The sequence below is a fragment of the Mercenaria mercenaria genome, chromosome 14 (assembly GCF_021730395.1).
Source record: "Mercenaria mercenaria strain notata chromosome 14, MADL_Memer_1, whole genome shotgun sequence".
In the NCBI taxonomy this organism is placed as follows: Eukaryota; Metazoa; Mollusca; class Bivalvia; order Venerida; family Veneridae; genus Mercenaria; species Mercenaria mercenaria.
In genome coordinates, this window is record NC_069374.1 from 3,490,603 (window position 1) to 3,506,231 (window position 15,629).

Sequence of the window (15,629 nt, forward strand, 5' to 3'; positions counted from 1 at the left end):
ATATAAAGTTCACTAATGTGCAAAGCACTATAAACGTTTATTATGTAGTATTATACATTTATCACTTAGTTTCTGACAGTGATGAGAATGTCTGAATGTCTACAATTTCACGAGTGACAGATCGTTCACTTGATACCCCTTGTCTGGTAAACGATGTTGCAATTGCCGCATATTAGCAAGAAGACTCTGAAAAATACATTAAAACACAGCAGAGCAGAGCAAAGAAAGAATCATTATACAATTTATGTATTAATATGATGTCTAAATGAAAAATCGTAGCCAAACAACGATTTGTAAACAATTTTGGGTGGGTGGGAAGGGAAATTGAGCTTTTAGCAGCGTAGTTTATCTTCGGTGTTGAATCGAGAAAGAGAAATTTACACGGACTTTTGGTGCTTATATATCGTTGGTAGAACTGATACCCGGCTTAATGATAGCATGCTGGCTAGAAACCATGCGTAACGGACGATAATATCCGAAGATCACCAATTGCCTAGTGATCGTGACGTAACTGCATAGCAACGGTGTTGACAGCTTTTTCTTGCAAAATAAAGTAAATTATTTGCAGAAGAAACTAATTTCTAATATTTGACAATGAAAGTGCTTTCATGACGAAATGGCCAAATTTACTGCTAAATCAGCTTGTTGGTAAACAGCACCACGACCACAAATTAAGAATGAATTAGCAAACTTAAAGTTAAAGTTAAATCATATCTACATCGCCTACCATTCCCCGATTTTTGATATTCGATACACTGCTTGTAAAAATGCAAAAAGTATGATGACACTCCCCTTTGTTGATGTTCTTTTATCGCGACGTGCACTACCTCGGAAGTTGCGACAGAGCAGTTTACCGTATACCTCTTAAAGAGGTAGCTTTGTAGTTTACCAGGCGTGTCAGTGCAAGAACTATTCTGATAAGACTTAAATGCTTTCGTTGCTATCCATTGCTGCACGCGCATTCCTCAATATAGTGAGAGACAAAATGAACAATTGACGCATTGTGTATACATATCTTTAGTCGTCACGGGTTTTCTGTATCGACGACTTCTACAGAAGAGTTATCTGTTGTAAAATATTCTCTTGAAATTCAAACTCTGAACACTAATAAAACGTCATTTCAAAAGACTTCGAACGAGGAGAGATGATTCAAAACTGCAATCCCTGGTTTGGTTTGTCTGGTGTTATTAATGTATCTATCAATTTCTTGAATTCTAATACCAGTACCCTTTACCAGTTACTTATATGAATTTTATTTATGACTACTTAAATGTTTTACAACAATCTCACCCGCCTGGAAAAACAGTACTCGGCGTTTGTATTCTTACTTGGCAGTGATGGATTACACGTCGAGGTATACGGGCGACTCCCGCTCAATACAACAGACCTGTCAAATGATGTTTATGCTGTTACGATAATTAAGTTTGTTACTGTCAGGTTTTACAATCCCCTATCTCAAAAGGAAACAAATGTAAGAGTTTATCTAAGAATGGCATTTTTCACTAGCCATTGGGACTCCGGAATTCAAAAAAATGCGTAGCAAATGTCAGCAATTGTGCGTTAACCAGACAGGGAAGTTATTAGCTAAAAAAATCGAAAGAACTGCATATTTCATAAAAAAGGCTTGTATTTAGAGGTTTTTGTCGTCTACTTTTTCCGTCGCCTTTAATTGTGATGGACATAGAATCATAAAGGGGCATCTACATTGTAGGCCTACTTGCGGGAACAATTGTTTAAACTTTAGCTTCTTAGCAAAACTACAATTAGCAATATGTCTTATTCTTCATTCGAGACTTTGATAATCTGAAGTAAATTGAGAAAAAAAAACAACAACATATTTTGAATATTAAAACAGTTCTAAGCCATTTTATTGCAAAACTTATTCAGAATAAAAATGCCATTTCCCGCAAAAGGTGTACGTGTATTCGTACTGAAAAGCCCGAAATCATTTTGTTTATAAATATGATGTATTTTAGTTTATGCTTGATTCAACATTCAGTTATTTAAATGGTAGGCAACTAACCTACCTACACTATCCATGGGCAGGCTAAGCCAACGTAAGTGGATAACCATGTTGCAATATTCAAGTAACTAGCAGGCAGAAATTATGGGAGAAAACTGTAGAAAAAAAGTAAGACCTATACCAGTATCTAGTTATATGCCAGGCGGCGTGGGGTTCGAATTTGCACTACCCTTCTAAAACTTACTTTTTTTAGCCGGGGCCTTTAAAATATAGTGTAGCTGTTCAAATTTAACTGCAATAATGGATCAGCCTGGTTAGCCCCCTCCACCCCACCCTGCCCCCAAACCCCAAAAAACCTGTTTCTGGTGGCATGGCCAAAAACAGTAGGGTCGGTAGGTCGGTATTTTTTTTTAAGCATTATTATCAAGTAAATGTAGCCTATTATCACAGTCCGGGGCGACGTGGACACAATAATCATCATCAACTCACCAGTGTTTAAAGCGAAAAAAAAAACATTAACAATTATCGGTAATTATTTTGTTGATAAACTAAGTAATTGACCTTGTTTTCATCATCAATTAAAAAACCCTCAAAGAGCTAAAAGAAGTGTGTCGGTATCATGGCATCTGTAGTGGAGATCAAAGCGGTTTAGTTGCCCGAGATTGTCATGGCATTACGTCATGTTTTTGCGCCATGTGGCACATCACTGTCATTATTAAATTATTAACATGGACACGGAATCAAATGTCTACCAATCGGCGTGATTCCAGTTCAAAGGTTGAACTGCCCCGTCTCGTCCTCAAAAGTGTATGTCAACTTACGATCTAGTACGAAATTTAATTTATTATAACTTAAAAAGTCGTATATACGGAACATTTTCAGACAATGCACGTACCATTTACGATTTGATATTGACCAGCGATACATATAGTAATCTCATAATTAATTAATATAATTAATCATTGATTACATCATGCTATTTTTATGAAATGCATCCATAATAAATTGAACCATTACTAACTTGGTGCTTGCATTTTGTTTCAGTAATTATATACGTTTGACGAATTGACTGTGACTGCATGACCTAAAGAAATGACAGCGAGATTGGCATTGCAAAAAAATTAATACTACAGCGGCAAAAAGCATCGTTTTCACAATCTCTTTTTTATTTTGAAAAAAGAAAATACTGATAATACCTAGCCAAACCATAAAACACATGTGATGGTAATTAATATGCAAGATAAATATATCTGGCTGACCACTAACTGAGTATCCAATTTGCAGATGACTATTAATTATTGACATGCTGAAGTGCTAATATGTTTCCCTGGGAAATGAACATCCCCCTTTAAAGCTATTTCCCGACAAACATATGTAAAAAATAATATAACTATTAAAAAAGGCTGTAAAAGAAAAGTACATGGTTAAAGCATAGCATAAAAAAAAAAGATAAGCATATTATATTGGTACATGCAAGTAAAAATACAAGTCTATGGGCATAAATAAGGAATTAGTAGTTGACAGTCGGGTATGTGACAAGTGTGAGACAGAAAAACCTAATTCCCCAAGTCAAGTACTTATCCCAACCTACCGAAAGAAAGATGTAGAGAGGGAAAAGGGGCTTGAGAGGGTCATACACAAAGCTGGAAAGTCGCCATATGACCTATAATTGTGTCGGTGCGACGTTAAACCAAACAAAATGAATAAAATAATATTTATCTTAATTAGGGCGAATTTATCCAGCATGCACCCCCTATAAATCTCTACGTGATTGTGATTACTATTTATATTGTATCTGGAACAACTGATACTAGACCTTCCTGATTGTATGTAGACAATACGATGATGTACTTATATGTAAGTCCTTAATTAAAAAAAATCCTTAAAATCCTGCGAGCGTACATTTTTATAGCCTAAGGATATCAGTCATTTTACTCACAATTTTCGGCTCTCGGACTCCCGTAAAAATTCCGCCTTAGATCCGCCCTGAGATCTACCGTATCACAGAAATTTTATGTAACCAATTAAATGAAAATAGGAATAACAGATCTATCTATATAGATATATAAAAATAAGCAACTGCTGAATCTGCAGAAATGTGTATATATTATTTCAATCTTCTAGAAATCATTTCTCTGAGAAAATGAATTTTAATTGCGCCAGTGAACTTATATTGAAACCAGTAAGTCTAATTTCATCTATGCCAATCCTGCCTCTTTTATAATTCAATCGATTTAAATAAAATATTTTAAATCAAAACTTTTATCCATTATTCAAACAAAATCAGAAAACGTGCATGTACACGAAAACGCCTACACGCTCTACTTTCGATTTACCTGTAAAAACGCGAATGTATATCTAGGACACTTTCCGTTGCTTAGTTACTCTGCTGGGGGCAATGAAGCCTAAAGTGTGTTATTTGGTTTTTACACATACGCTAAAAAATAATCCCACAATTTTCCTGCCGCTTTCGAATAAATGTTAAAGTATGGTAATTAAATATTATCTAGTCATTAAAGTAGAATATTTCTACTTGAAAAATATTCAATGTTGACAGATCTTTTTTATTTTCATTTTATGCTAATTGGCAATTTTCAGCGCACCTGACGTCACACATCATGCGGAATTTGTAAACGAACAAAATGGCCGACTTGGAGAGTTCGCTTACTGCTATGGATTGGCTCCCCCGTTTAACGGTCGGGGGAGCCATGTCGGGACATATTGGAAAGGAAGGTGGAATAAATGCAAAGACTCAGGGTGGAAATCTCGCTATGAGAAAATCTCCCCACTCTCCGTTAGATACAAACGCCACATTGGACGAAAATGACACTACTAGTCAGAGAGAAGGAAAACCACCATATTCTTACGCCAATCTAATTACTTTTGCCATTAACAGTTCTAATAAAAAGAAAATGACGCTGAGTGAAATTTATCAGTGGATTTGTGACAATTTTCCATATTACAAAGACGCTGGGAACGGCTGGAAGGTAGGTGTGACACTGATACAGGTGTGATAATTGCTTCACACCTTTGGGCAAATCTAGGTCAGCTCATCTGATTTGCTGCATTTGTAAACAAAACTTAAGATATGTCATTTAACCTTTATCATGCTTGACACAACTGATTCTGCCTGTGCGACCAGTGTAGATCATGATCAGCCTGCACATCTGTGCAGTCTGGTCAAGAACTGCACTGTTTGTCATAATTCTGTCGGTATCTTTTTGATAAGCACCCCTTATAACTGTTATAACTTATAACAGCCTGAAAGCCGAAATAAACAGGTTATCATCTATCCATATACCCAGTAGGTTATGCAAGTCACGTGCTGACCTCCCTTGGATATCACAGGACATTGTCAGGAACATTAGGAAAAGGGATAAACTTTATTCCAAACTTAAAAGGTCACCCTCCAAAGACCCCACTAAAGTCCAAAAGTTTAAAGCCCTCAGGTCTAGCATCCAAAAACAAACCAGAAGTGCTTATTGGTCATACCTCGAATCCGTAATTTTTACAGACAACTCTGGTGAAGGTCAAAAGAAAAAAAATCTACTCTTTTATTAAGCATAGCAAAAACTGAAAACTTTGGTATAGCTCCACTTAGTAGCAATGGTCAGATACATCCAGACCCAGTCACCAAGGCCAATATACTCAACAGTCAGTTTGAATCTGTTTTTTCCCGTCCACAACCACTCAGCCTTAAGCAACTATCGAAAAGTGCAGCCTCCACTCCTACCCACCCGCCTATGTCTCCAATAAGTATAAGTGTCGAAGGTGTAGACAAACTACTTCTAGGTTTAAACCCGCATAAGGCATCAGGGCCAGATGAAATCTCACCCAGGTTACTTAAAGAACTACATAATGAAATTGCCCCTCTTCTAACAGTCATCTTCCAGCGGTCACTTGAAACTGGCATTATTCCGAACGACTGGAAACATGCGGTCATAGCACCAGTTTTCAAAAAAGGTCAGAAATCTAAACCCAGTAATTATAGGCCCATCTCCCTGACTTGTATAGCATCCAAATTATTAGAGCATATACTAGTCTCCAACATAATGTCATACTTCGACAAGAACAACGTCCTTAGCCCACAACAACATGGTTTCAGGTCAAAACATAGTTGTGAGACCCAACTCATAGGTTTTACCCAAGAAATAGCAGATAATCTTGAAAAAGGTCAACAAACTGATGTAATTATTATGGATTTTAGTAAAGCCTTCGACAAAGTAGATCATCATAAACTGATTCACAAACTCAAATACCTAGGTATTAATAATAAGGTCACCGCATGGGTTAAGTCATTTCTCAGTAACAGATCTCAGAAAGTCCTTGTTGAGGGTAAAGTCTCTGAAAGGTTACCTGTCCTATCAGGGGTCCCCCAAGGCTCAGTCCTTGGCCCCTGCCTATTTCTCGCCTACATAAATGACTTGCCCAATAGTATCAAAAGTCGAGCCCGTCTCTTTGCTGATGACACCATTGTCTACCTTACCATCAAATCTAAATCCTCTGCAGAAAGCTTACAGCAAGACCTCTACTGTTTAGAAAAATGGGAAAAAGAATGGTCAATGGAATTTAATCCCGATAAATGTGAAGTTCTTAGAATATATCGTAAAAGAAATCCTGTTATATATCCTTACACCCTACATAATGTCCAACTTCAGTCCACTGACCATGCAAAATATCTTGGTGTTACCCTAAATAATAACTTGACCTGGTCAAATCACATAAATAACATAACATCCAAGGCCAGTAATACCCTTCGCTTCATCAAAAGGAATGTAAAGACTACCAACAGACAGGTTAAAGAAATGGCCTACAAAACCTATGTCCGCCCCCAGGTCGAGTACTGTTCCACGGTCTGGCACCCCTGGCAAAAATATCTAACTCATAAAGTAGAAAGGGTACAAAGATCTGCAGCCCGCTATGTTTTTAATGACTACCAGTATACCAGTAGCGTCTCAGATATGTTATCTGAACTAAATTGGAAGACCCTAGAACAAAGAAGAAATCATTCCTCCCTGGTTATTTTCTATAAGATAAGAAATGAATTAGTGGCTGTGGACCATCATCATCTCACACAGACACGAAATTTAAATTACTTAATTCCCCAGTCCAAAACGTCGTACCATGCAAATTCCTTTTTCCCCAGGACTATCAGACTATGGAACAGTTTACCAACATATATCCAGTCCAGTCCCAATTTGCAGACATTTGTCAGCGGGCTGGACTCGCAGTCTCTCTAAATACTATAATCCGCTGATTTTAAACTGTATACCTTGGGTCTTTTATCTTTTTAATTTTGCACATAACATTTTTACTAAAACACTGTTTCCTGACAGCGCCTGCCAGTCATAATCGCTAGACGATTGTTCGGCAGTAGATAGTTGAAGTTGAAGTTGAAGTTGAAGTTAATTGTTTTTGTGCAAATTAAAAGATTTACAAGTTCATTATAAAAATTTAACAGGGCAAACTTGAGGCTATTAACAGCATCCAGCATTCGTATGTTGAACTACTAGCTAGGTCAGATTTTACTTCAAAAGCAACCCTGAAATTCAGTATCTCAATCTGTCAACTTCTCACATGCTCAATTATTGCTGGATTAGAAAATAAAAGTAAACTTTAATCATCTGGTTTATACGGATCCATGGCTTATTTTGTACCTGTGCATGTTTGACAGTCTTTAAGTTAGAGCTGATTAATGTTAATTGTAAATATAATGCCTTAATTGCCAACACAAAATATATCTTGAAGTGACTGTATGTCCTTTCTGGCGTTGGATTTGAACCAACAACCACCTTTTTAAAAGACACTAACTCTCTACCCTTACCGACTCAGGAGTAGTTGACGAATTACTTGCTTAAAACAGTATATTATTTTGATTCTATATTTTTCCTTTTCAGAATTCGATACGACATAATTTATCACTAAATAAATGCTTTTTAAAAGTTCCACGTTCAAAAGAGGACCCTGGAAAGGTAAATTAAATAAGCTTATTAATAGACTGAATAATATTCACAGTTGTGTTTTTCTTTTGCTGTGGTTTTTCTTTTTTTAATTATGTATCATGCCTTACTGTTGAATTGATTACTTATTACCTTAAAAATAAAACATGGGAGGGGAGAACAACACGTCAAACACCAGGGTGGTTGTAGACTATTTTTTATATGATCTTACTTATTACTTTGAATACTTTCTCAATATTTTTTTTCAAAGTTGGCTCATTATTTTCTAAAACTATTCATATTGAAAGAATATAGCAATACATTAAATAGATAGTAAATAGTTATAATTTATTTTCTCATTATCTCAGAAAAAAATACTACAAAATCTTGACTCTTTATCTTTTTCATTTTGGGTACGGTAAATTTTTGGTTTGGGTATATAATTATATTTTGACAATAATCCTAGCCAATACAGTCATGTTATTTGAGTGAATTTTCTTTTAAACAAAAGTTAAATAATTATGATGTATTATTTATGCTGTTCATTTTAGAACTTCATCTGTATGCCTCTTCGGTATCTTGCCTACATGTATAGGGAATACAAGTGGCTTTTATGGCTACAATCTTCCATTATTGATGGAACAGTTCACATGTCAGAGACCCATGCTGTTGAGGATATTTTTTTTCAACACTTAATCCAAATAGAGCAAGTAACACTGTAAGGGAGGCAGAACATGATAATATTGGGCCAAACGTTTTTCCATTAAGCATCGAATGTTGGGTTAATATTATCATTCAAGTGATCAGTCATTTGACCCATGTTGGCATTCAACAGAAGCTGGGACTGAATTCATGTGTTAAACCAACATTGGCCCAATAACACTAGTAAAATGAAAGCATTTAGCCAGTATTGCCCTAATGGTTGGGTCAGTGTGGCACAGATTAACACCCCAATTTCCCAAATGTGGTGCCGATCTTAGAATCTGCTGTCTTGGATATATTGCTTTTTATAAGGAAAAATAGCAATTAATTTAGGGAATAAACTGTGTTATGTAATATGACATTGTGTGTGTTATGTTAATTGCTAATTTAGTCTTGAATTCTAGACATTTGATTTGGTTTTTCGCTTACAGTTTACCTATACAAACATTTGAATAAGGTCCATATAGGACCCCTGTGTTTCCATTACGTATCAGGAATACTTGAAACCTGGAGGTACCAGATTCTTATCCAGATGAAACATTGTCTTTCACACTTCAAAATGGTGCTTAGTAGTGGTTTGAAATGCATCCATGAAATCAAAAGATCTTGTAAGAACTTTCTCTACAATTGAAGTGATATCAAGTTAATATATCTTAGCAAGCATATACATAATATTTCCAATGGTTGATTTCAGGGATCATATTGGGCAATTAAACAAAAGTAACGAAACTGAAAGATGCACGTTTCGAGCTTTAATGCGCTTTGCAGTAGGTCAGAGACCACAATTTAAAAAAAAAGTACAGGAAACGTACTGGAAATAAGGAAATGTTTGTCCGTGCTGATTGGTCGTGTATACCCATTCATGAAGTGATTTTTTTTTTCAAAATTGAATATTTTAACTGCATTTTCAGTATTTTATTTTACATTTTGACAAAATCTGCTACATATGTATTGACAAAAACGTTTTATCAATTGAATTTCTCCCGCAGTATCAATAATGTAAACAGGGAGTCAAGTCATTCACGCAAAAATTAGTTAAATGAAATATCATTATTCATATGGTTTTTTCCTCCGATATTTTGGTGGAACTAAAATAGTTTTGAAAAACAAAGTGATATAATATAAATGTTTCGATTTATGGAAGGTTGTACCCGCCATATTGTTGTCGTTGTGGAATCTTCACCACCTTAATTAGTAGACGAACCTCCTCTTGGAGTTTAGTTTAAACATATTTTATTGCTCATTCAATATTTACTAGAATATATAACAATTTTACAAACAAATAAGCAAATGGGCCGGGCCACAAGTTCTTGAAACATCAGATGAAGGCGGTCTTGGAGTTGAACTTATGTACAATGTACGACACAGAGTAAGTCTATTAAAATTGGCTATAGTAGTAGAATCACTGAAATCAGTATTTTATGTTCAACATTTTACTGTCTATAAGTCTCTGTAGCTCAATGATAGGGTTTGTTAGCACCAGTAGCTGAATATTAGACTCGCTAATGCCCTTTTCTTGATTTTAGGCACTTGATCATTTTGTATCTAGCACTATGAAGGGCATAGAAAAGCCTTCTATTATGGATTTCAATTTTGTCGTCCATGTTTCTAGCGCTGGTGTTGGAAATATTTGAGCAGTCAATTAGCACAATTGTTTTTCTAGGGTGTAAGGTGATCAAATCGAATACCAGTTTCTTCATACAGCGCAGCACTAATATCTCCCAATATACTGTTTCTTACATTTTGCAATATGTCACACTCTCAGACATAGTATTCAAGTTTTTCAGGACATGCATTGCTCATTTGACAGGTAGGGTCATGATCATTCTGGTTGAAAGCTGCTCTTGTAGACAGGAGAATGTACGTCCCTGTCATTATTTTCATTTCCATAGGAATTCTTCTTCTACTTCTACTCATTTACTGATTGTAACTGGGAGATCGGGGACAATCTGTCAAAATAACTTATGTTACATTACGAAGACGTAAAAATGTAAGACTACTACATGCAATGTTAAAAATAAGAAAAACGACATGATTAGTGCATGAAAGTATTTAGACTGACATTGAAGTTTGCTAGGCTTTCACTGGCCTTAATGTTGTAAGGCAAGTTGTTCCGGTAACGAATAGTCCTGGGAAAGAAAGAGTTCAAGTGGTATTGTATTCGTGAAAAGGAAAAAGGTAGTTGAGATTTCTTTACTGAATAAAATGATTATATATAGTCTACAAATGTTGGGTTATTACTGATTTTATACAACATGATTAATGAAGCTTGTTTTCTTCTTTGTTCTAGTGTTTGCCATTTGAGAGCTTCTTGCATAGATGTGACACTACTAAATTGGGAATAATCGTTTAAAACATATCTAGCTGCAGCCCTTTGCACCCGTCCAAGACCAGATTACGTGTTGAACACATCATCTATGCCTGATGGTCAAAGGTCAACGTCACAATTCAAGATCAAAGGTTAGATATTTGGTTTTTGCTCCATAACTTCTATGTGACTGGAAGGGTTTTATAACTAAATGGATTTGATTCAAACTCAAAATAGTTGATTAACATCATCACCCATATCATATGACACAAGGGCCATAACTCTTGCACCAATATTTCATAGATTTTGCCCCCTTTTTACTTTGAATTTCAGGTTAAAGTTTTGAAACACTTTCACTCTATCTCAGTTATTACTAAAAGAATTTGATTCAAACTTAAAATAGATGTCCCACCTTATCACCCACATCATCTGACACAAGGTGCATAACTCTGACACCAATTCATGAATTTTGTCCCTTTTTACTTAGAATTTAAGGTTAATTTTGATGCATTTTCACTATATCTCAGTTATTACGAAATGCATTTGATTCAAACTTGAAGTAGTTGTTCCACATCATCACCCACAAGGTGCATAAATCTTGCATCAATATTTCCTGAAGTATGCCCCCTTTTTGCTTAGACTTATACTTATATAGTGTTTTGATACACTTTATAGATCTGTACTTTTCTTATTATTTGATATTTTTAACATAGACTCAAGCTATTGTGCAATGTTCATTCACCATTGGAGTCATTAAACACTTCAGTGACAGTTCTTGACAGATATAAATGTTTCTTTTTTGTTTTTTTTCCAGTTAAAGTCTTCACTGATGGTAACCCCAAGATATTTAGCATTTTTTGTTTCTTTAAGTTCTGTATAATGAAGTTTATTAGGACATTTGACGATGTTTTTCTTTTTTGATATTCTAATCTCACATTTGTCAGGATTGAATTCCACAGACCATTGGTTTTCCCAGTCTTCTAATTTGTTAAGATCTGTTTGCAGTTTTTGTGAGTCAGATGAGGAATCATTAGTTAAACAAGTGAATGAAGTATTGACATGCAATACAAAGTTCCCTACTGGAAGGCACCTAATTTTCTCTAATGCAGTATTACATAATGAACTGATATCTGTCAATGATGTATAAACAATATTGTACTATATATACAATATGTTATAACAACACACTTGGATTAAAATATGCATATATAAAAACCCACAGTTGTTTTCATATTGAATTGTTTTGGCCGATTATAAAAAAGTTATCATATAAGTTATTTATAGTAACAACAAAGGGAAATTAATCCTAAAAAATCTATATAATAAAAATCCGCAAGAAAGTGTAACCTTGACATTAGACCTTGGGCCTGGGTTTTGCGCATGACATGCTGTCTCATCCAGGGGAATATTTGTGCCAACTGATATCTAAATCCTGTTTTGCATAACAAAGTTATAGACCGGACAGGAAAAAAATCCTATTGACCTTTGATCTCAAAGTGTGACCTTGACCTTTAAGCTAGGGTACTGGGTGTTGCGCATGACACGTCGTCTCATCATGGTGAACATTTATGCCAAGTAATATTGTAATCCCTTGATGGAAGACAGAGTTCTGGATCGGACTGGGAAAAAAAACTTATTGACTTTTGACCTCCAACTGTGACCTTGACCTTTGAGCTAAGGGTCCGAGTTTTGCGCATGACATGTTTTCTCATCATGGGGAACATTTGTGCCAAGTAATATTAAAATCCCTTCATGGATGGCATAGTTATGGACGGAATAGGAAAAAAACTCTGTTGACTTTTGACCCCTAATTGTGACCTTGACCTTTGAGCTAGGGGTCCGGGATTTGCACGTCATCTCATCATGGGAAACACCTGTGCCAAGTAATATTAAAATCCCTTAATGAATGTCAGAGTTATGGACCGGACACGAAACAGACCCTGTTCATGCTAAATTAACGTTTGACTGCTAAGTGTGACCTTGACATTTGAGCTAGGGGTCTGAAAGTTGTGCAAGACACATCCTCTTATTATGAGGTACATTTGTGCCAAGTAATATTAAAATCCCTTCATGGATGGGACAGTTATGGGCCGGACAGGAAAAGAGCCCTGTTGACTTTTGACCTCCAATTGTGACCTTGACCTTTGAGCTAGGAATCCAGGTTTTGCGCATGACACGTTGTCTTATCATGGGGAACATTTTTGCCAAGTAATATTAAAATCCTTTTATGGATGGGAGAGTTATGTTGACCTTTGACCTCCAATTGTGACTTCAACTTTTGAGCTAGGGGTTCGGGTTTTGTGCACGACACGTCGTCTCAACATGGGGAACATTTGTGCCAAGTAATATTAAAATCCCTTTATGGATGGGAGAGTTATGGACCGGACAGGAAAAAAGCCCTGTTGACCTTTGACTTCCAATTGTAACCTTGTCCTTTGAGTCAGGGGTCCGGGTTTTGCGCATGACACGTCATCTCATCATGGGGAACGTTTGTGCCAAGTAATATTAAAATCCCTTCATGGATGACAGAGTTATGGATCGGGCACGAAATTGCGGACGAACGGACGGACGGACGGACGGAATGACGGAAAAGCGCATTCCTATAGTCCCCGAAACTGGTTTTCATTCAGTAGGGACTAATAAACAACTATTTAGTGGCATCTGCGAAAAGTCTGACTCTACTCTTAACTGAGTTGGGCAGGTCACATATATAGCACAGGAAAAGAGAAGGGCCCAGCACAGAACCTTGGGGGACTCCTGACATCAATGGCACTGAATCTGAATTGCTCCCCTCTACTGCTACTGTTTGGGTTCTATTTTTAAGAAATGATCTTATCCATAAAATTGCTTTTTGTTTATTCCAAGTTTCATAAGTTTGTATAAAAGAAGTCCATGATCAACTTTATCGAATGCCTTTGAAAAATCCATTACAATTAAATCAGTTTTTTTTCCAAATTGTCAAACATTTCCTGGAAGAATGAAAGAAGTTGAGTCTCACAGCTGTGCTTTGAACGGAATCCATGTTGGAATGGAAAAAGTAGACTTTAAGAGTCATGCTGAGTCAAGATATTTAAAAACCAGGATGTGCTCCATTAATTTTGAGGCTATGCATGTTAAAGAGATAGGTTGTTAATTACTAGCTTTGGGTTAAGGACCTTTTTTTTGTATGCTGGTACAACAACTGCTGTTCTCCAGTCATCAGAAACAACGCCAGTCTGTTAAGAAGCCTGAAAACTTTAGTGAGGGATGGACTTTAATAGGGGTGCTACACCATTATTATCTGTCTTTTTGTTTTTAATGAAAGAATAGAATTTCTTGTTTTTACTACCTTGAGAATCACCAGAGAAGATAACTGAATTTAGGTATTCCCAATGTATGTATTACAGGTAATTCCCGCCTCTTGGATATGCGCACCCTCCGGAGAGGTATTTTTTTTTATATGAACTGTGTTCAGTAAGTGTTTTATTTATAGGTGCACTCTACATGTATATATACATGTGTCTGACAGGTGCAGACTAATTGAAGAGACAGATATTCAGATACAAGGGAATCTGGGTACCAGACCCTAGCTCTTTTTTAATAGCCACCCCGATACGCAAGGATTGCCTGGGTTTCTGACAGTATACTTCAGTTGGGTTGTAAACACTGAAAAGCGTTTCTGAAAATTCCTGAGACATCTGTCGGGGATCAAATCACAGACCTCTGGATTGGAAAGCCAGTGTGCAAACCACTAAGCTAATCCAACTTCCTGATTTTCTTTTGTATGTTTGCTCTTAGAATGGTGAATTTCTGTCTCAAATTTGCTATAACTGTTACTTCCCTTTGATAGTTTACATTTGTGATGTAATTTGTCCCTTTTCTTGGGCATTTTGTTGATGACACAGCCCCCGATTGAATTAGAGGATGTAGTTTACTAGGGTTATACTGAATGTCGTGACGTCTAATATGGGAAAACAATTGGTGGTCTCTAACCAGTACTCCTTTCCTTTACTCTTCAAAAGAAGTCAAAATATGTAACCCGGAAGTTGGTAGCAAACGTGTTAGCCGGCTTCCAGAATTTTGCAATATTTTTATTCATTTATGTAGAGAGTTTACAACATTTCAGTTTTATAATAATGCCAACAGTGTCTGTGAACAAGGAGGAGCTTTTCCAGGTGTTAGGCAGGAGCTATAGTACGTTAGTTTTACATAGATTTATATTTCAAATTTTGACAGCTCTTTCACAGAAATTTATTGTTTAGGTGTTGCATCAGCATTTAAAAAAATTCATCTTCATCTACTGTATTGTAGTTTGATTCTCTTGCACAATAAATATAGACTGTAGATGCAACGTTATTGACTCGATATTTAAGTAATCCAAACATTGACATATTTTCAATAATAACGTTTAATTTTTCATAGACTGGTAATTGTTTTATAGTTTCGAAGTCCATGGCTGGCTGAAAAGGTTGAAATGACAATCCAGTTCAACTGATGCCCTACACGTTGAATGACATGCACGTTTTTTATATCAAGGGGCTCCCAATCATCTTAGTCCAAATAATTGTACTCGAGAGTTGAATATCGTTATATTTTTTTGACTTGTCGATATCCGCCTCCGAGTACAAACCAGAAAAGGTAAAGAATGTGATAGCACTGTCCTTTTCTTTGCGTAAATAACACCCAATGGAATCCGTTGGGCGGGAATTATGTTACAATAATGCAACGGATAAAAAAA

At 36.1% G+C, this 15,629-nt stretch overlaps 2 protein-coding genes across 2 annotated transcripts in view; both read left to right on the forward strand.

Annotated features, from left to right (window-relative positions):
- Positions 1–4,596: 4,596 nt before the first annotated feature.
- On the forward strand, positions 4,597–9,328 carry LOC128548622 (forkhead box protein J3-like). Its single transcript, XM_053523991.1, has 3 exons — positions 4,597–4,950; positions 7,861–7,935; positions 9,299–9,328. The coding sequence occupies exons 1-3, from the start codon at positions 4,606–4,608 to the stop codon at positions 9,326–9,328; spliced, it is 450 nt and encodes a 149-aa protein (XP_053379966.1). The 5' UTR covers positions 4,597–4,605.
- A 5,586-nt stretch (positions 9,329–14,914) lies between these two features.
- LOC123526272 (phenylalanine--tRNA ligase beta subunit-like) overlaps positions 14,915–15,629 on the forward strand; it is a 37,546-nt gene continuing 36,831 nt past the window's right edge. Inside the window, exon 1 of the mRNA XM_053522845.1 lies at positions 14,915–15,085. Coding sequence (XP_053378820.1) covers positions 15,028–15,085 — 58 coding nt within the window. The 5' untranslated portion in view covers positions 14,915–15,027. The remainder of the gene's footprint in view (positions 15,086–15,629) is intronic.

Bases quoted from the DNA above. Each gene is read 5' to 3' on its own strand.
- LOC128548622 (XM_053523991.1), top strand. From the start codon at position 4,606: ATGGCCGACTTGGAGAGTTCGCTTACTGCTATGGATTGGCTCCCCCGT. The intron at 4,951-7,860 runs GTAGGTGTGACA...TTTCCTTTTCAG, and splicing joins ACGCTGGGAACGGCTGGAAG to AATTCGATACGACATAATTT. The intron at 7,936-9,298 runs GTAAATTAAATA...GGTTGATTTCAG, and splicing joins CAAAAGAGGACCCTGGAAAG to GGATCATATTGGGCAATTAA.